The sequence below is a fragment of the Chelmon rostratus genome, chromosome 1 (assembly GCF_017976325.1).
Source record: "Chelmon rostratus isolate fCheRos1 chromosome 1, fCheRos1.pri, whole genome shotgun sequence".
NCBI lineage: Eukaryota > Metazoa > Chordata > Actinopteri > Chaetodontiformes > Chaetodontidae > Chelmon > Chelmon rostratus.
In genome coordinates, this window is record NC_055658.1 from 24402174 (window position 1) to 24424827 (window position 22654).

At 40.2% G+C, this 22654-nt stretch overlaps 1 protein-coding gene across 1 annotated transcript in view; it reads left to right on the top strand.

The window, feature by feature from the left end:
- Positions 1 to 5121: 5121 nt before the first annotated feature.
- nhsb (Nance-Horan syndrome b (congenital cataracts and dental anomalies)) overlaps positions 5122 to 22654 on the top strand; it is a 49241-nt gene continuing 31708 nt past the window's right edge. Inside the window, exon 1 of the mRNA XM_041941696.1 lies at positions 5122 to 5401. Coding sequence (XP_041797630.1) covers positions 5122 to 5401 — 280 coding nt within the window. The remainder of the gene's footprint in view (positions 5402 to 22654) is intronic.

Genomic DNA, 22654 nt, shown 5'->3' on the forward strand with positions numbered 1-22654 from the left:
CTTGGCTACTTCAGCTCCATCCACACACACAAACTAATGAGAAGGACGGATACTGTGCTTTGTTATACAGTTTCAATAACCTTCGCTGCCTTGGCCTTTGGACAGCAGAGTCATAACCGAGGGTGTATCTGAGTTTTCATTTACAGATAGGACGTTTCAGACAGTAAGGGGGAGTCTGTGTTACGTGATACATTATCAGTCACGAAATAGGCATACCATACAGTGCGTACTAACATACAGTGAGCTAGATTTCTGTTGAGTCAGTGAATGTGCAGTCTGTCAACACGATAGGACATAAATCAAAATCTTTGGGCATAACATCAAAAGCCTGCCGCTGCTAACAAGAAAGCGGGATGACCAGTGTATAAACATTACAATAAATGTGTCTACACAATTGAATCAAGAGGAACAGATACATGACAGCACTCTGATAAACATCATGCACTTTGAAGTACATTAAAAACATTAAATGATGAGCAAAATGTGGAAGAAAATGTTCTTCTTTTGACTGTTCCTTTAGAATATAAGACAAAATCTTCTTTAAAACTCTTCTTAAAACTCATTTCTATCTTATTTTTAAATATTTTTTCTCAACTGATAGAATTTGTTGTGGTTGTTTTTAATTACTTTATCTAATTTTATCTTTAATGTTTTGGAATTTATTTACTTTTTACTCCTTGTCTTTGAAAGGTTCAATCTAAAGCAACTTCTTATTATCTCTGTTATTCACAGAAAAACATAATCTGGGCATCAAAAGGGTGAAAAAAAAGTTTTTTGCTCATGTGCACTTTCTACTGATATTCTCCAGGGGTCATTTGTTAAACAAACATGACCCTTCGAGGAGAAAAATGTCAATGAAACAGGAAACAATAGCATAAGACATGCCTCCAACCTCCTTATCTAAAGGAGGTGTATTTCCCAGAAGCAGATAAACTGCAAGTCACGCACTGTTAAGGCCTAAATGCTGATAAGAAATCAGCCATGAGGGCAAGGTTTATTGTCTAGATTTATTACCAACACCAAAAGATTATCTAATTCTCTCTTATTGTCTGCTACAGATCAATCAATAATTGACTAAAACATCAATACAGTGAAAACATGAATCATTAAGTCACTTTATTCACAGCAGCAATATAAAATCAATGCAAGAATCGCTCAATAGGCTTCAGTTTGCCACTTTATGTCCTAGTTTGACACTCGTTACTCGTTACGATGAAGGTTTGTGTACAGATTTTACTCATTAATTATTTACTTGTGCTTTTGGGGCGCTGAAAGGCGGCACACCTGTTTTACATCTCTGGAGACTTTAACTTGATGCAACAGTGCCCTCCCGTGGATAGAGTGGGTATGGCCGTGCTCCTCAAAGGATGGATTCACATTATTTCAAGTCTGTCTCACGCTTGAACAAAACGTCCACACTCATATGTACATTAAAAGCTCTGTTGGTTGTTGTAATTGCGGTGTGTGGAATGTGTGGAAATGACAGCATGACAAAGGTCATTGAGGGTAGGTCAGCCTAGAGTATCTCGTTATCACTCTTATTAGAACATAAAGTTTAGTGACACCATGCAATCACTAAATTACTCCTGGCTGGAGGTTTAATCAGCCACGCTGATTGAAAACACCTGTGTGAGTGTTCAGAGCCTTTAGTTTGCAGTGCAACGAACATTACACCGGTCACATTAATACAGTGGAGTAGAAGGTGCAATATTTCACTCTGAAATGTAATGAAGTAGAAATATAAAGTTGCATTTTAGTTCAGATGTTTATCCTGTATAGCTTAGTTCTTTATTTTTTACTTCACTATTTTTTCTCATATTGGTATGTTGTATTTTGTATTTGATTTTGCCTCTTACTTGAAAGTTGTGCCTTACTTGAAGATTGATCTGTATTTGAAAGTTGTTCATCACTTGTAAGTTGCACATTACTTGAAAGTAGTTCCTGTTGTTATTTTGCATGCCCTTGTGTGTCCACCGTTTTGAGCTGCTGGAACTGCAAATTTGTCCTTGGAGATAAATAAAGTATCTCTCTCTCTCTCTCTCTCTCTCTCTCTCTATCTATCTATCTATCTATCTATCTATCTATCTATCTATCTATCTATCTATCTATCTATCTATCTATCTATCTATCTATCTATCTATCTATCATTACATTGAAATATATAGTAAACTACAAGTGACTCAAAACTGTACTTGAGTAAATGTACTTAATTACTTCTTGCCCCTGCTAAGTTCACCGTCAGTTGACTTCTTGGTGTAGATTTGAGACACCGAGGAAAATGACCTATGGCAAAACATCAACAGTCTCATTAGATCTAAAATGTGGAATTTGTGGAATTTAAAGCAATGATCATCATCTTCTCACATTCATTAGAAATGGGAAGGAGGGTGGAAACGTTTAATTTATAGATAATGTTGGAAGAATTTCACACTGTGCAAATAACTAAAATAATTCCTATTTCTATGCTCTTTATAACATTAACATTATTAACCTTAATTGTTTGCTGTGCAAGTTTGTAGCAGGCTTGTCTTCCTGGTAGCTCAGAGTGAGGCCCGTGATAGGTTACTGTCAATCTGTGCTGCCGCAAATTTGCTGCAACAGCAAGTTCATTGCGGACATGTCTACATACAGACTGAGCCTAGAGGCTATAGGCTAATCACCGTGAATGAAACACACAACAGTCAGGATTAGCATCACATTCTCTCACATTCAGCAAAAAAAAAAAAAAAAAACTGTTCACTGGACATCGCTCAGCTACAGTATAGGCTGCTGCTGTTAGTGAACTTTTCGGAGAAGTAGAAACAATTTAGCAGTTAAGCAACTCAGCTTCCGACCAGTTGGATACAGTGAAGTGTGCATGACATGTTCTGCTGGACTGATCTATCATTGATTGTGTGCTTTTTAGATTGTTAATTGTTTTGTTATGTTTGTTTTGGCTGAATTTCCCTCTTCCGTCATTTCAGACAAAATGCACAAACACACAAGAAAATTAGCAATGGTGCACAAACTGTCCATATCACTGAAGTCATTGTTTTGTACGTCAGGTTATTTTTCCAGAGGTCCATCATCAAAGTCTTTTGAAAGGGAGGTTGACATCCGGCTGAGGATGGTTGATGCCATGATGGTTTTAGTGTCTAAAAAGACAAAAACAACAACAACACTTGTGCATTTGTGCATGCAGGTAACAAAAATATACTGTCTTTTGCTCACTACAGTAGGAACTACGGCATATGACCAAGTGATCATAAGTTAGGACACAAAATATCATAGTAACCAATGTGAGGAATACGAAATATCACTTTCTTCATCTAATCTTTCATGACAGGACAATCACATTCACAGTGATGTCCCTCTTCCCTCCACATTTAATGTGCTACTCTGGATATTTGGGTTAAAATTTGAATTCTGAAAAGGGTAAAATATACGGAGATTCTCATTATCAGTTTAAATTGTAAAAATGTGGACCTGGTGTTAACAGTTGTAGACTGCATTCAAAAGTGTTTCCAGCCTGTCTTTATCATTTATTTTTCAGTGTCATTACTCCAAGTGTCTACTTTCAGTATAATCAATTCAGCCTAAAAGCAACAATACATAAAGAACAGATATGTGGTGATTACCACAAAACAGTGATCTTTCAAAAATGCAGGATTTTCAGGCCGAAACATTCATTTTGAATCCAGGAATTAAAAAATTAATGTTAATCACTTGCTCATTCGTAAAAGCCTTAAGAAGCACTGACCCTTGTATTTTGTTGACATTAATTGTACTTCTTCATTGTTGGGGGTCCCACTGCTCTATGTATAAAATAATGAAAAATCTACTTTTTAAGAAATTGACTAAACATATTTGACAATATGTAGAGAAGTACTGGAGTAGTAACTCTTCCATTTGCCACAAACCTGTCAGGCTCGTTTGATGAAGGTGACAAAATACAGAAATAACCATAAAGCATTGTTATTGCACCAAACTGGGAGATATTAGATGTTTTACATGGGCTACAGATGAATCATTATTTGTCCCCTTTGTTTGTCATAAAGTCTCCACAGACATATAAACTCCTATGAACAAACTGTTCTAAAATGATTGTGGCACAAATCAAATCTTACAGACTTTTTGTGATACAGAGGAAATTTCATGATTACTATCTGAAATTCTGATCTGAAGTTGAGCTTGGTTGTCTGCTCCTTTGAAAGTGGATCAACAAAAGTGTGCAGTGCTGAGGCTCAGGTGCAGAGGTTTAATATCGAACATTTTTCTTACAGATTTGATCTATTTTCCTCAGTGTTACCTTCAGGGTTAAACAGCATATATAGTTATCTTGCAATAAAACACTCCTCTGTCTAGGTGTCCTGACATGATGAGAAACTTGTAGCTGTAGCTTGACTTTCATGACTCTTCCCTATCCACACACGTCCATCCGTCCGGGTTTTACCTCAGTCATCTCTCTCATCTCTCTCAGGCTGCACACTGTTCAGGCCACAGAGCCAGGCTGCATCAATTCCCCGCAAAAAAACAACCACAATACGACCGGAAAAGCAAGGACACGTCTAAAAAATAAAAGCTTAAGGGGTGCAGACTGGGCATGAAACAACAGTTGCGCAGTTAAAGACAGGCTTTCAAGATACTCTATGTGTTGTTGTTTAATATATCTTAAACGCCTTTGTTGTGTGCACCATCTATGAACTTTGCAGACCTCTCCTCCATCGCTGTTTACAATTCTACTGGACCGCAGGCTCTTATTTTGAAATCTCTGAGCGGTGTTTCCTTTTCGCTCGGGCTGGTTTGACGCTGCACGGAGGCAACCCATGATCGCAGACTCAACACGCATCCTCGCACCACTGACCTGAGCTTAGCTGTGTCCTGCATGTGTGTGCGTGTGTGTGCGTGTGTGAGCGGGAGTGTGAGTGATCCCCAGAAACCAGCAGCAGGATGGAGGATCTCAAGGAGAATCTGGGAACTTTGGATTGACGCCCGGGGATAACGCGCGGTCGGCCTGAACCTCATCGGGTTTCTCGTGGATTTATATATTTGGATGTTGTCCGTTTCCCCCCTTTCCCCTTTTCTTCTAGGCAGTGGGAATTTACACTTGGCTTACAACTCCTATTATTTGTGGCGTGCAAAATGCCATTCGCCAAAAGGATTGTGGAGCCGCAGCTTCTGTGCAGGCACCAGATCCCCAACGATGAAGGTCTGCTTTTCGAGGACCTGTGTGCCATCAGTAACGTGGTTCTGTCCCGGACCTTGCGACAGCTGTCCGACCTGGCCCGGCACGCCTGCTCCTTATTTCAGGAGCTGGAAAACGACATAATTAGCACCAACCAGCGGGTCTGGGTCCTCCAGAACAAAATAGGCCAGATACAGCAGACTGCCAGTGCCCTAGACCCTAAAAAGGAGGCAGTGCGTAAGTAGATCACCACAAGTGTATGTACCCCTCTCTCTCAAAAAAAGAAGGAAAAAAAGCACCTTATGATTTACACCTGAGCAATGTGTGATTTTATTCATTCATATCTCACATGTGTGTCTTCATGCTTCGAAGGGCGCCCACCTCAAAATTATTTTTACCCAGCTGCACGCACGCCCGCGGCCGCGCTCCCCCCCCCAATTGAAATGTGTCACACGGTTGCATTTGCACATTTGACCATCCAGTAACGTCGAGATGCATTTTCACAGCGCAGGATGGTGTTGACTGCTCATTCATTTGGCGGTCCAGACTCGGATGCGTGTGTGTGTGTGTATGTGTGTGCTTGTGTGTCCGTCGACGAGGGAGGGTGTGTGTGTGTGTGTGTGTGTGTGTGTGTTGGGAGGATTGGGAGGGGGGTCGATGTGTGTGTGTGTGTGTGTGTGTGTGTGTGTGTGTGCGCTCGCAGGCAGGCAGCGCGGAGCGGAGGGGCGTGTGTTGCCGCTGCATTGGCTCAGCATCGCAGTCTCGTTACTGCGGGTAGCGCACACCTGAAGCATGTTCGGGCGGTGCGTGTGCTCGGGGCCACGAGAGGGCTGCCTCGCTCGTTTCGAGGTGTGAATATGTGAAGTTCGGGGTCGAGTATATGTCTTAAAAGGCTCTTTTTGAGATGCGTGCGTGGGTGAATGTGTGTGTTGGGGTTTTCACAGGCGACTCCCCGTGCGCCAAACCCACCCTTTCCACATGCAGCGGCACCGACACAGCATCAATAATGAACCCAGATGTCCATGTTGCAGCGCGAACATGGGCTGATCGGGACTAGACATTCAGGTGTCGCTGGAATTGCTGTGGACGGATCGCGTACAAAACAAGCCCGACTGGCATCAATCTGCAATTCAATGTAACAGCGCGTTCCGTACAGCAGCTACATATTATTTATGTCCTCTGCAGTCCCTCCAGTATCAGCCTTTTGATTTTAGACGATCCGTTCGACTGATTTTAGTCCAATTCTGTGCATTGGGATTCATCGCTGCTGTAGGTTATTATAATCTGGGACAATCAAAGAGCATTTTGGGGCCTAAAGCTACTGTAGGCTCATGAACACCCTATTTAGATTTACCCCCCCCCCCACACCCCCAACAACACACACGTCCGGGCATATGTGTGAGTGAGGATGTCTTTGTTGCATGAAACAGTCTTATGCTCTGTTTACTCCTGTTTGCTGTGGATCTGGATGAATGAGGCTCTGGCATGAGAAAAAATGTGTTTGCATTTGTTTGCAGCAGAGATGGACAGATGTTTATGCTGAAGTCCTTGTACTGCACAACACTCCAGAAGTCTCTCCACACAAACACACAGCGGTACACTCACTTCTCGCCAATCTAAACTCCTCAAACCTGCCAGCAAGGCTAAACCCAGAAACCTGCCTGTCTGTTACACCTGTTGTGCTCAGAAAACCCCAAAATATTGATTTGTCAAGTGGATTGTGCTTCTAGATCCCTGCAGCCAGTCAAGACATACAAGATAAGTATCACTTAGCACATGCTTTTCCCAGAGTTTTGTGAATCTCAAAACCCCAGAATGGCACAGTGAGCTCATTCAATCAATTAACACTCCTTTTCCAGTGAGCACTTTTCTCCAGGCCGTGAGATAAATCTAGTGAGTTGACAAGATAGGAAATTAGAGAAAACTAAACCCTGATACATAAAATAATGTTTATTATCAGAATTTTCTCTAATCTCTTCTTCTCTCTTGTGAAATCCTGTTGTTTCCCCTTTCAGGCCTCCATAGTCACATTGCCCCTTACAGTTTCCAATCAAAAACGCCATATTGGATCATACTGTTAGAACGTCCACAATTGGCCAATATAAAGTTTTATTGACCTGCATCGAAACTCGGGCAGTGTCTGACACTTAGAACCAAATTATCGCAATGAGACTGCAGCTACAACTCATGTCTATGAACACACCAATCAGAATAAAGCTTAAATGATGCAGAATACACTGGTGAGCTAGCATAATGCCATTGCTAACAATTTACCATAAAACTAGGACTTTTATGTTCTTTTCCCTGTTGCTACATTTTTTTTTGATGCATAGAAGTGCCAGCACTGTGTGGCAATAACTTAGCAAAGCCAGTGGATGACAGAATGACATGTTTTTTACCTGCATGTTTTTTTTTTTTTCTATTTAGATTGTAACAGTAGGATTCACCAAATATCTATCATACGCGGTAGGCCCACATATGTTCCCGTCAGTCAAGTTAGCAGCACTATCACTTGGCAAGTCAGCTTCTGGGATCTTTATTCATCCTTCATCTCTATTGTGGTCAGTAGATATTTCATTCAACACATTTGTGGGGAAAATAAGATGAGATAATCCTTTATTAATCCCACAGTCGGGAAATTTGCTGTGTTACAGCAGCAATGGGATAGCATCAGTAAATAAGCAAGATATAATAAATAAGTAAACAGACACAACAACTGAATTCATAGGAAATACTGCTATTGCACAGTTTAGTATACAAAATGAAAATAAAAGCAAAATGACTGAGAATTTCGGCTGCCCGTGTGGGACTTCAACTTGGTTGCAGGGAGAATTTGAGTCCTCTGTAGACCAATGCTCATACTTGGATGCCCACCAAAGTTTTGCTATTTTTATTCAGCTTTCAAAAGGGCTATTATCTTCTCTCTCGCTCTCAAATGGCAGCAACAACCCTGAGGAGCTGAATATCTCTGTGTGTACACACAGACTGAGATTAAATGTCAGTGACAACAGAGTTTCCTCACTTCAGTGTGGAGTGTGTCAAGATTCAAGGCGGTCAATATGGAGCTAGCTTGGATTGATCCTGAACATGGCAGTAGGCCGTGTTCAGATGGTGCTGAGACAGTTTGTGTCTGTCACATTCATGGAAAACAATGTGTTTTGTTGGATATTCATCAAAACTTCTTCAGTCTGTTCTAATAGTCATCTGTTAGCACTAGCAGTAGTAGCAATAGTAGCTATTCACTGACACATGGTGTTCACTGTCAAAAAGTCAACTACAATACAGTTTTCTGCTTATTTGATATTTGTTTCTAAATATTTCATGCTCTCTGCAATGTAATTCCATGACACAATGCAGATTTAGAGAGAAATATGTATGATTTTTCCAATTCAAGGTTTCGCTGTTACTTAAAAGTGAAATTATCATGTATTTTATGATGCCTTGCAAGTCTTCGCTCATCTGAGATAAATTCTAGACCCGATACTTGGGGGTAAACCAAACATGCAGCAGGATCCCATATCACAAAACTAAATCAAATGAAATGTAAATGTTGATATCTAGATTGTTTGTTCATTGGTTATAAGTAATTGTTTGATTCACAGGATGTTGGAGGGTAGTGTGAAATACCAGTTACCATCTTAGGCTATCCAAAACTCAAAGATATTGAATTTACAGAAGTCTAAGAGGACTAGAGAGTATTTATATCGGGGCTGAAGCCAGAGAACGTCCAGCATTTCAGATGTAGTTTTGTTTAGGACTATGTATATCACAGCCAACTAATGCTGGACCACTGTGCTACCCTTACTGCTTTTTCCTTTATTTGATTGAATTTTGTTGTTTGCTTTTCTTGTTGGAAAAGTTGTTTTTACTCCTCTACCAACCGGCTTCGGCAAGAGTTTCCCTCTCCTACTTCGTCATGTGCAGGACTGTAAAGTGTGACATGTATGTCGCACTCGTTTGTCTGAGGTGATGGTTTGTGTGCTTGTTTGTGTAAGAGGTGAAATGATGGTGCAACGCTATTCCTGTTGGTAGCTGTAGTCTGTCGTGAGATTAAAAATCGAGTCCACACATCCAACACCAATTCCCACAATTCTTAGCGAACGACTGCCATATTGGTAGAGGGAAGCTGCGCCTCCCAATGTAGGATAAGTCTACCAAGGCGGGAGGTCTGTCCACAATTCAAATCATCATAACTCGCTGAATTTTCAACTGATGTTCAAGCGATTTGCTTTGTTACAAGTGCCACACCTGTATTTATGATGCAGGATACTTGGTTAAATTAAAAATGTGGGATTTCATGCCAAAATGCTTTATCTTATGTAGATAGCAACACTAATAGTTCTATAATATAAAATTTACTAAGATCAACTTACCCTGTGTAATTAGTTTCTGAGTGTATTGTTTTTCTCCCTGTATATAAACCGGGTACTGTGATATAATTTTGTTTATAATTTTTGAAATAAATGAAAATTTGATTAAACAAAAACATCATTCCAATAAACACTAAAGTTAAGATTAACCTGACAGTTTTGTGCCAGTGAAAATAAACAACTTAGGGCTGCTAGTTTATACGAGAGATGATCAGTGCAAAAACAGCTCTAATCTTATCTGAATGTGTAAAAAGATTGATGATGATGATAAATAGACATGATTAACAGCATCTGACTGATATCTAACTTTAAAAAAGAAATCATCTGCACTTGAATCTGTTGCATTTTGTTAAAGAACAAAGAAATCTTTTGGATTCTCGTTTTCAGCTGTTACGTCGCTTCCCATGTTTGTGTAAATTACCATTTAAAGAACAAAAACACTTTCCAGATTCATATTGTGTTACCAGTATGAATTTAATATAAGTGAACGCACAGCCATGGTCATATGGTTTGTCGATATGATAAGTTGAAGTTGGCTCTTGATAGATGGTGATGCTTCATTGTGTTCCGTTGCCATGCTAACCTAGGCTCGTGATAAATCTCAACACTGTAAGGCTAGCAAGCCCATAACTGTCAGATTTCCCACGACCAGCTCGCTCGTACCAGGCGATCTTATATCTTGTGCACAGCTCATGGTAGTAGGTGAACTAAACTCTTTTTTCTCAGCCTCTTTTGTCTCCAAAAATGTCTTTCCTCGTCCAAAATCTCTCTGCCACAGTTGAAAATCCTAGCTGCTACTGAAGTTAGAGCCACCACCGCCCAAGTGTGATGTTAGCATGACCCTGCTTTTCTCAGCCTGCCTGAATCATACCTACTTTTATAATATGAAAGTATAACAATCACCTGCCAAGTATTTTCTTAAAGTGCCTGCCCTTTTCCAAACAGTTTCCATGGACGACTTCCCAGATGGTTATGTGTAACAAACCATCTGGTGCGTCAGGTTACCATCCAACTGAGACATGTGTAAAATTGTTGTTAACTTGAGATAGTAACCCTCCAAGCAGGTTTGAGAATAAAGAACTTAAGGTACTAAGACTGAGGTCTGTGACACGGCATGAGGATTAAAATGGCATTAAAAATGGACTGTTTTTAATTCTGTTAAAAAAGTGCACAACACTGAAGAGACAACAGTCATCTGACCACTGGCATGCACATATACTGGTGTACAAAAACAAACTAGACAACCCTTTTCATTCACTCTGAGAATATGTCTAAAATACTTATGGATAAATGTATCATCACTGTACATGAAGACTGAGTAATGATGGACAAGATGCATCAGCAAAATAAACAACAGCACAGCCTTGTAAGAATGATAAAAATGATTATCCGGATTATGTTACAGTGGTGCAATAATGGATATATTTTAGTATAAGCAACAGCATAATACAACTGTAAATAGACAGCATCAGTACAACGAACACCTAAAATTATGTTGTTGAATTAGCAGTTGTTTTTGTGTTTTGGGTTTTTTTTTTTACCCTCTATATAGTTCGGTCTTGCTGCTTTCATCTGTCCTATTTCCAGTCCTCTGTTTGCAAGTTGTTGGTCAAGAAGTAAACATGTAACTACTCCTCAGCACTCCTAAGTGCCAATAACAAAACTAATTAGCTTTGTGCATTTCCTCCAAACAGGGGTACGGACTTTCTATCCTGGTCTTGGTATCATGCAAGCAGCACAGTGAAAAGTTTCAAAAAGCCTGTAAGGAATGTTCAGACTGCATACTCTGGCCTTGTGCTACTTACGCAAATTTGACCACTGTTGTTTTTACATTGCCTGTTTATTTGTCCTAAATGGTCAATATACAGATTGTACAGACAACAACTTTATGAGGACAAAACTTCTGAGAGGCTGCATTCACTGGGCCCAGCTGCTGTTGCTTAGCTCCAAACAGCGAGCTGCTCATTAGACCACAAGGACATGTTTGGTATTTCTATGTGTTACTGTAAGTACACAAGACACAGTGACTGACTGTCCTGACTTTTCCTCAAGCACCACCATGAGGTGGACATTTTTGTATTCTATACTGATTGATTGATTAATATTATCTCGACAACTATTGCATGGTTTGAAGTAAAATGTGGTGCAGACATTTATGTCTGCCAGAGGATTAATTGCACAAACACTGATCCACTGGCCTTTCATTTAGTTTCACCACCAGGTTGAAAGGTTTGGTGGTTTGTCCAATACTTTGATTTTCAACCAAAATGACCCACCCGTCAGCCTCAGCAGTGTTTAATGCTAGTTAGCGAACGTTAGCATGCTAACAAGGTGGTGAACGTGGTAAACATTATACCTGCTTAACATCAGCATGTTAGCATCGTCACTGTGAGTAATGTGTGCTATCTAAGTACAAGTCTCACACTAGCATGGCTGGGAGTCATTCCAAAGTTCCCAAGGTCCTGTGTTCCCAGGATTAGGGTTAGGGTTAGAGTGTGTTAACAGAATATTGAACTGGGGAACATAGGACCCTGGGAACACAGATGAGATCCCCCATGGACGTAGACTCTTTGTCTTGTTTTTTCTGCCTCATTGTTTGTTCTAAGCTGAGCTAATGCAACTTCACGTAATATTTTAATACTGTAATTACAAACAGCGCAACCCCCCCCCCCCCAAAACATTGAGATCAGCCTCATTCCAAACAGCTAAGATATCTAAAAAAAGGGACTTCAGAAGTATTAACAAACCTGTGGTAAAATGGCTGTAATCATCCAAATAATATCAATACTGACACTAACATAACCAATTCAGCTAATTGTAAATGTAATGTAAATGCACAGTTTGTGGTTTCATGAGTTAATGAATCACTAAAAATATATGACAAAAATAGCAAATTTTATAGTATATCTGGCTGTGTGAAACAAAACATTTGCATAGCATCCGTTGGTTTTGTATTTGGGCTTGTTACTTATTGTTATTATATCTTTATGTTTTGGTGTGTAATTAGGCTGCAATTAATCACTTGCATATAAACCTCTGTTAACGCTCACTGTAAGATGATAGGTTTGGATTCAGGAGCAGGATCACACATCAAGTCTACTAGTGCTGAACAGACACATACAGACATGCACTTACACAAGGTGGAAGGGATATTAATGTGAAAATATTGGTCTGTAGCAAATATATTGTACTGCTCTGGCAACACTGGTTTCTTCCTGGTATGCCATTAAAGCAAATTTGACTTTGAATTTGAATTTGAGAGAGTATGGCCTGTGGCAGCGGGGGGACTGCTCTATCTCGCTAGTCTGCATAGTAACAGGAGAGAGAGGCAGGCCTGCTTTAACCTTTCAGCTGAGTCAATCTCTCTCTTGCTCTCTCTCTCTCTCTCGCTTGCTGGTCATATGTTTTTCTTGATATTTTTTGTAGCAAAACTAGCATCAATTCTGTAGCACGCAACATGTTGTTGAAACAGTTTATTATGGACACAATGAGGAGTGGGAAGGACAGAGAGAGAGACTGAGAGCTAACAGTACAGCGTGTGAGCCTCAGTGGTCTGGAAATAAATTCATTTTTTTGGCTCTCACTTGCAAAAACACAAAAAAACTCCTGCAGTGAAAGGAGAAATAGAAACATATTTACCAACTTTATACTGTGCAACTGGCTAACAAGCTTCATCTGTTTTGTGTGTGTTTCTGTGTGTGGTTCAGGGATCTGATTTCAACCACACGAGGCAGGTTAGGATGCACTCTGTCCAATCCCATCCTGTCTGTATCACACCTAACCTGCCTTCATCTGTCTTTCCCTCTATCTCTGCATATCAGTGTCCATTCTCCTCCTCCTCCTCCTCCACTCTATCCATACCTCTTCCCTCACTGCCCTACTTTTCCCATCATCATCAGCATGGAGAGACTTCTGCCTCTTGACAGCATATTTAATGTTTAATGCACTTTGATTTTCACCCAGACACTTACAAGCCTGAGAGGAGAGAGGAGTGGAGAGGAGAGGAGGAAGAAAGTTTGATAACAGAGTGAAAGGGAGAGAGACAGAGGAAGATAAGGGAAGGCCACAGTAGTAAAGGCTTCTGATGTGAAACGAGATCAAAAAATACATTTCGGAAAATGGTAAAAAAAAAAAAAAAAAGAAAGAAAAAAAAAGATGGCAGTATAAAATGCTGACAGGAATATTAAAGAGCAACACCCATTTTTAGTTTGAATATGCCAAAACTGACAGTCTACAGCCACACTAGCAGCTCTGTGGGGCTATGGTGCTTTGAGCTAAATGCTAATGTCAGCATGCTAACACGCTGCTGTTCAACAGCTAAAGGTTACCATATTCACAACATTCGCTAATTAGTGCTAAAAGCAAAGCACAGCTGAGGCTAATGGGAATTTTGTTAGTTTTGCAGGCATTTGGACAGAAATTGAATCTAGAGATTACAAACTGCAGGTGATGGATGGCAGACCATGGATGTATAGTACGAAGTGGATGCCGGACTTGAAAATGGCGCCCGTTCACTTGAATGGAAACTGTTAGCCCAGTGCATGAGCCAAAAACGTTTTCCTGTGTTTCTCTCCTTGGTAAATCGAAATTTCTAGGCGTTCCTTTTCCAAATTAATCTTCATAATACATATGATCTTGTTTGTTAATAGTTTACAGATGTCTCTTTTATAATGGTTGGAAACAATGTTTTTTTGGGTACAGTGGATTTTTTTCATTGCAATACCAAGAGCGGCCGCTGAGACAAATTAGCAGCAAGGCTGTGTGGCGTCGTCTCATACTCATACTCTCATAGCTCTCTTAATACAGCCATGCCCACAGGCACTCAGCCATGGCCCAACAGCAAATGACAGTGGCTACAGGGACCTTCAATTCTGACAAATTGTGAACCTATAATATAATGCTCAAAAAGCCGAGCATGATTGACCTCTGCAACTTTCATGGCAGTATACTCTCTAGATTTTGAGATATTATTAGTGCATTTTGGCCTGAGGGTGAGGCTAAGGAAAATGTTTATAGATGATCCGAGCCCTTTGGAGCAGTCTTTATGTATGGAGCAGTTCTGAACGGCCACCAGCTAAACTGCAGGGTCATGTGATGCACTGCACACATAAAAAAAAAATCCAAGTTTTTACAATTACAACCACTAGGCCCGATATATATTTAAAAGAGACCATTCATTCATGTGGGCAGTCAGCCACTCAGTGCCATCTAAAGACACTGAGCTGTGTGTGCACTGGGTGAGCAGCTTTAACTGAAATGAACAGGCCACCTCATTTAATGTTTAATACATGCATGGGAGTATCCAAGTGAAAACAGCTCATCCTCTGGTGAGAATTAATGTCCTCATTTAATGTGATTAAATGATTGCGCTAACACGGCATATTCGTTTTGATAATGTTGTGTACACAAAAAATTCTAGACCGACATTTCTATCATCAGTGTGAAGATAGTAGGTGAAAATTAAGAGGTTGGAGGCAGTAGTGGAAAGGCTCAGGGAAGGAGAGGACTTTGATCACGGATCACTTTTCAGAATCAGTTTTATTACATTTTGCGTTGTGGCAATCTTGCCTTTCTTTCCCCGTGTTGTGTCTCTTTTTGTTTTAAGAAAGAGATGCACACAAACTACGACAACTAAACGAAAGCATATGGTCAGCATATGTCCACTTATGTTACCACAGAAACATGTGGGCATGGCATGTGGGGAGGTCACGAGAGAGGGATGTGATGACATTGCGTGCGCATGGATGTTAACTGTCAGACACTTTGTTATTATTATGAGCGCAAGACAACAGAGCACTCAGCTGCAGCTGTGCTTCACTTACACACAAACACACACAATTTATTTTATTCAGCTCCTCAGAGTCTCTTATGTCATGGAGAGTAAAAATCATCACTGCACATTATTTGTTCTCATGGCCCAATTACCTCAATGCTAATTTTGGCTAAAGTTGTTCCACTGCCTCATATACAGTCACACAAACACATACACACAGAGCTGACATGCTTTCAGATCAGCCTTCCACTACCAGCAGGTAAACACTCACATACTGCCTCACACAAACATAAACACACTTGCTTTTGAAAATACACACAGGCACACACACACACACACACACAAGGGCATCACAGGCGCACACAACCCGCTGAACTCTTTCGAGCCTCTTCTTTCTGTCTCTCATGTTATCATTTGAAATTCCGCTTTAAGTGCCCCTGTCTCTGTTGCTGTTGCAGTCCGCAATAAAACATGCATGCAGAACCTCTTGGTCTGTACATCACAGCACTCGGTCGGCTGGATGGCTGGCATGCTCGCCTTCTGGAGATGATTCTTCGTCTGTGCAAGCTGGCCTCTGGCTTTTTTCATGTTGTTGTAGTTCTGCTATAGCTGAGCAGTTATGCCAGAAATAAACAGAACTACTTCAAACTTTGGCTCATATCATTAAGGACAGAATATTGGCTCTATAAAGCACAGACTAAAGCAAATAGTTGCTCACAGCTGCAGAGTGTGTGGTAAAATACATTGACGCATAAACAAAGATATATGTATTCATGTTTTGCAGATGCATTTATTATTATTTCTTATGTAATTCTGATATACTATCAGAATTACTTTTATTCTTTAGTTATGGATAATGTTTAATGCAGGTCTAATACAAGATGATAATATATAATATATTCATGTCCCTTTAAGCCATTTAAGGAGCACTTTAAGATAGCACAGTTTTTGGACAAAAGGCAGCATTGGAATAGTTTTGTTGCTTTTATCAAGTCTGTTTTGTACACATGTAAGTTTTGTGTACATAGGATGAGAGACACAAGTCATCTTAAGGTTTTCACTTTCTACTGAGTTTTGGATTCTACACTGAAAAACATTGTGATTGGTGATGAATAATAGAGAGCGAAAGATACACCATAGAGGAAATTTCTGGGGAACTGAAAACCCTTCATTACATGGCCAATATAAGCAATTGTCTAAATTATGCTCTTAATCTTGAGATAGTGATGACAAACGTGCTTTAAAATGTCAAAATCAGGTGCTGGTGTGTACAACAAAAAAATACACCAAAAACAGAAGATTGCTGTTGCTTTACGGTTCTGTTTCCTGGTATAAATTGGTGCATCCGATATGTTTTTCCATGCCTAAATTCCTCTCTGATGTGTGTATGCGTGTGTGTGCACATTTGTGTGTCAGCCTCCTGTGACATGCTAAACTGAACTGTCTTGAACTGCTGTCATCTCTGTCTGGAGACCCCATCATCATCACTATTCCCCCAAAAACCTTTGACAGATGGCTGGGGACCAAAAAAATGCACATACTCAGCAATCTCTCTGGGTCAGTGTGAGTGGGTGTGTGTGTGTGTGTTTTGTGCATGTCCGACAGCGTCAGCACACTGAGTGGACATCTCTGTAATCTAGTGACTCCAGCATGTAGCATAGTAGTGTTCAGTGCTGTAATTCCAAGAGCATCAATGAGTAACTTTTCTCCTTGTGTAATATTATGTAACAGTACACTTCAGTAGACTCTGAAGTCACCGCACCCAGAAGCAAAGAAGCTGTCAGAAGGACACAGATGGTGTCTGTTCTTTAGGAAACGTTGCATTAACAGAGTCACGAGAGACAGTGGACAGGAAACAAACTATCTAGTGTGTAAACAATGGAAATAGGTCATTTACTGGCTGCAAGCTTTGCTCCTTGTTGTCAAACGAGTTAAACTGCTTGGAATAATTTAGCATTTTGAAGTATAGCTTTATGTGAACTGTAAACAAGGTTTACCCATGTCTGGAAATGAAAGATAGTATTCAGTAGAACAAATTGGTTGTTCAACAAAAAAATCTATCAGCAACGGTTAATTAATCAATCAAATATTCTCTAGTTCCAGCTTCTTAGTGGTGAGGATTTGCTGTTTTTTTCTGTTGTGTTAAATCTTTGTGTTTTGGACTGTTGGTCAGAAAGACATTTGAAGACCAGGGACTCTCAGACATTCCAATGGGGATTTAGACAAAATAATCCAAAAAATGATCAGCTGACGTCACTGTCATTGCAGTTTTCGGCCAGTAAGTCAGATGTTACGTGGGTCGTTATTGCCCATATGGACAGTATGTACTTATGACTCTGTGAATTCTAGGTGACTGTCAGATGTTATACTCAGGCATTAAAAAGTCTGAAAATGGCTGAAATGCATCGCTTAGACAGGTGGAGTGATGGAGAATCACTGGCGAAACGATCAGATTGTGGGGTACATGCTAGGGACAGGTTCATCCAGCAAGGGGCACGTTCAAGCTAAAACGATGTGTTAAGTAGCTCTTTAACGCTTAATAAATAACACATAAGGACTTTTCGTACAAACCTATTTAATCATGGACATTTAATATTGCAGATAAATAGTTACGATTTATAACTAGGTTTTTAGGGGCTTTAGAATTAAGCAGCGAATCATTTTGATGTGATTGTTACAGACACAACTGTCTGCACACCACACTAACAGTGTGTCCCACGATTAGCTCTGAACCATAATTAACTTCAAATGAAAACTCTTTTACATATTTCTTTCAATTACAGTCATCGTCAAAGCCTTTTTCTGTATATAAACTGCATTATATCTGATTTAAGATTTATTTACAGTATTTTGGAGGGCCAGAAAGTTATCATAAATAGACAGCCACGCTTTGATTCTCTCTTTCCCTCATTCCCTCACTCACTCAGTGATTTCCTCTCAGCATCACAAGAAAGTCCCACGCAGAGGCTCTCACAGACGGACGGTTTTGTACTTCGCAGGGGTGCTGTTGGCAAAGAGAAGTCATGTTAAAACAGACAGAGATAAAAGGAGAGATGCAGACGAGACTGAAGAAAATAACACGTGGAAAAACGGAGTTCATGATGAGCGAGCACAAAAGAAGGAACATTTTTTCTTCATCTGAACATGAGACACAATAGTTTTACAAAGATGAAACCAAGTCATGTTTAAGAACTCCTTGAACTTAACCCTGATTACCTCTGTTTGTTTATGCCAGATTAGCTAAATTCACATATACAGGAAGTTGTTCCTATAGGTATTATAGAATGTAGTTATTATTGCCTTAGCAGGACAGTTAATACTACCCCTATGGCAGCAATGACCCGAGCTGTCAGTTGTTGCAGTCTGGTGTTAGCAGTTGACAAAAATAGGATGGGAAGCCAATTATATCAATAATGTTGTGACCATGTGCTTGAGCAGTGTTCAGAATATGGACAGCAGAGATTATGACTATCAACTGGGGATTTAGGGGCAAAGCATGGACGGTTGAGATGACTTTGAATGGTCGAGCTTCTGGATGGACTTACTTCACTATCAGCATAAGATGGAAACAGACGGGGTCAGAAAAAGCTTAGGAGAGGTTGTCTGCTGCTTGTTTTAAGGACTGAGCTGCTCTTAAGGAGTTCCTTAGAAACAGATTGTCTTTTGTAAGAACCTTAGCACGTCGTAAAGAAGACCCAGCCTAATTGGACTACTAGCAACCCCTGCCTTCAAGAAGTCAACATGCTCACCATACCGTGCGGGCATGTGTGTCTGCGTGTGACAGAGCGGTACGGTTTTCAACAACGTTAAAGAATGTGAACACGCATTGTAGATTAAACAACATTTTAAACACACTTCTTTCCAAGTTAGAAACAAATCTGTGCTCATTAAAGAAACTTGCGATTGGTTGAATTGCACGGCTGATACAGTGCATTAAGGCGAGGTAAATTAATCCAATTTCACAGCGGGCTGGTGAGAGGTGAGGACAGCCGAGCCAAGGCTGCACTAATTAGCCATATATTTGTCACTATCAATTGTATCAGTGAGCCTACCAAAGCCAACCACTTTCTTGAGCATCACACACAAACACATGCATATATGCACAAACACACACACACACACTCCTCACAGCTACAATCTATTTAATTTCACGAACAGGCACTCCCTTCTTAAAAACCCTCTGATATCAGGATGTCCATACATGAGTCCCACACAATGGGTGCAGTGAGAAATAAACAATAAGCATAATAGTGTGAGCATGTCCTGTGTGCAGGCTTTGCATGCATGTTGTATGTGCTGTGTCCTGCTTGATGAGCGCGCTAATGTACCTCTGGATGACAGGCCAGAGATGCGTTAGCTAAACGCTGCAGGCAACCACAGCTGTTACAGAGGGGAGGAGGGGAGAGGTGAGGTGAGGATTTAAGGGGAAAAAATGATTGACTGGAAGAAAAGACGAAGAGTCCACAGACATGCTGGCAGCTCTGTGAGTTGTTTTTAGGCATGGCAACATGCTTACAATGACAATGATGTTTAACAGCTAATGTTTACCATGTTCGCTATCTTAGCTTAGCGTGTTAGCATGCTAAGATTTGCTAATTAGCACTAAACACAAAGTACAAATGAGGGAATGGCATTAATTTGCAGGGATTTCAAGTTGTTAGATGGAAAGTTAAGGAATCAAAGTTAGTACAATTTATTCTTAGCGGAACATGAATGTTTATGTCATGTTATGAATGTTATGTCACAGTAATTCATTTTGTAGTTGTCAAGAAATTTTACCTAAAACCCCAATGTCAAGCTGGTGGTCGCAACAGAGGAAAGCTAAGGCATTGTCTGAGAACCATGAATGTACCAAATTATATGCTAATCCATTCACTAAACGCTGAGATATTTCAGTGGATAAGTCAAAACTTCGACCTTCTGGTGGCACTAAAGGAAAATAATTTAATCACATTAAATGAGGACATTCATTCTCACCAAAAGGATGAGCCCTATTTCCTTTTTTGACATTTTGTGAGTTCAGTTAATTCATTAAAATGCTAAGAAAAGTAGCAGCAAACTCACGGCGACTAGCAAACTTGTGGAAGGTGGGTGGGTGATACACACCTGCGTGAATGTATCAGCAATCACCTGACTGTGGCCATTTGGAGAATATTAACAAATTCCTGCCCCTAAATCCATCTAATAAATGTTGAGATATTTCAGTCTGGACCAAAGTGGTTGAGTGACCATCAGCCAATTGCTGCTGCGGCTAAAACTGCGAAGAACTCTATCCATGGTGAAGAGAGGAGGGAAAAAGAGTTTGTTTATACCATATTATGCAGTACTTATACTCCAGATCCAACATGTTTAAAATAATTACAGTATCCTGACAGATTCTGCTCCCATTCTATGATCTAGTAATTATCACCACACAGTCGAATAATTACAGTAGCAAGAAATTACAATTAACCAATTGTGTGACATACTAGGGACTTCCCAGCGTGTACGTGTGTGTGTGTGTGTGTGTGTGTGTGTGTGTGTGCCTTACCCAGCAGATTACTCCACTGAGGCCAAGTCCCTACAGATGACATGTGATAGCAGATTAATAGCCTAACATATTAAAGTCACAATCCCTATTATTTCCCCTTGTATCAGTGCTTAATCAGTTAATATCTAACATCTGAGGACTTTCTCATCATTCGGAGGTCCTCTGTGTCACCTTCAGCATAATCTCAAATTAATCACAGTAAACTGGCATATGTTTCATTTTTAATGTACAGTTGTTTTCATTTAAGGGTGTTAAGTAGCTTAATGTGCTGAAAAATGTTATTATTCGGGCAAATTAGGCAAGTTTATTTGTATTTTTTTTTAAAAAAATCAATCCAAAGTGCGTGAATGTCAGTTGACGCATTCACAGCAGAAATGTATACAGACTGCACAACTCCCAAATAACAATGTTAATATGACTGATATCCACTGGGAGCAAAGTAGGAATCGTATTCAGTCACTTAGCATATCAGGGAGGCTTCAAGGGGACAAATCCTTCCCAGCACCACAGGACAAACCAAATAATGGCCATTATTGATAAGAATATGGTCAACAAAATATCATCCTACCCCTCTTTCACATCTTAGAAAGAAAAAAAAGAAAATCTCTGATAAGGAAGCAAAAATGGGAATACTTTTACAACATTTGAGTCGTTTTGAATGGTTTGTTGGTCAAATCTGGCAGCACAGACTTGAAATTCTAATTAAAAGCCCAGTTGCCATATTTCAGAAATAAATAAAGCAGTGCACAGTGATACTGACAGATTCAAATCAAGTGTCCATGGCTGGGCAAACCAGACCCTTAATCCATGCGTGTTAAAGTGAAGCGGAGCCATATGGTTTGCAGTGGATCAGAGGCAGTGATCCTGAGGATGATACAGCCCCAGCTGAACCTTTGTGCAGCGCATTTACACCATCTGATGTTTATCGCTGCAGCGCGGTCACAGCCCCGATAGCACTGATCTCACACAATCACATCGCTCATTATCACATATGGTAAACGGCTTACGCGTGTTAATGTAGCTTTGGTATTTTGGTGCTTGTACCAACATTTCGGCATCAGGAAAACAAAAATGACATCTAGATGGCTGCTTATTTATTTATGGCGTTTCATAGATGAGTTAACCTCTTTTCCTTTCTGCTTTCCTTACTTCCCCCGTTTCACAAGGTGAGATCTCTCACAAGAGGAGGCCAGATCCTTTCTTCTCTGTACACAGATGTTGAGAAGATTTCCTACAAATACACTAAACTATGTACACGCATGCACGTACACACAAGCATCCGTACGCCACACTCAGACAGACACACAGATGCGCAAATCCATGACCAACACTTGGATGTCCCACAGAAACTGGCCCTCCTCTCATCCTCGGGATAAAAGGGGAGATAATGCATTATACATTTTCTCCTCTCTTCAACTGCTCATTATAGTACAGTCAGAGCCTCTGCTTAAAAACAGGTCGTTTCTAATGAGCTGAAGCCTGCTACATAACCTCATCATTTTCATTCAAGTGTAACTCTGAAATGATTTTTGGGGTGTGTTGTTGCCTGCTTGTGCCCTCTTGTACAGAAGCCACCGCTGCTCAGTCACAATGACCAGATGTTTGAGTGCATTTCCCCCCCTGCATTTTGCTTCTGTAATTTCAGATTAATATTTATGACTGCGGTGAACTGTGCTCACATTATTTATACCACATTACAGTTGAGTCTATAGGCTGTCAGGATTTCTTTCTCATTTCATGAAATGCACTGAAGAGGTGAATCCAGGTAAAAGCCATTAATCCTCACTGATTTATTACAGTAAGTCTATACCCATCAC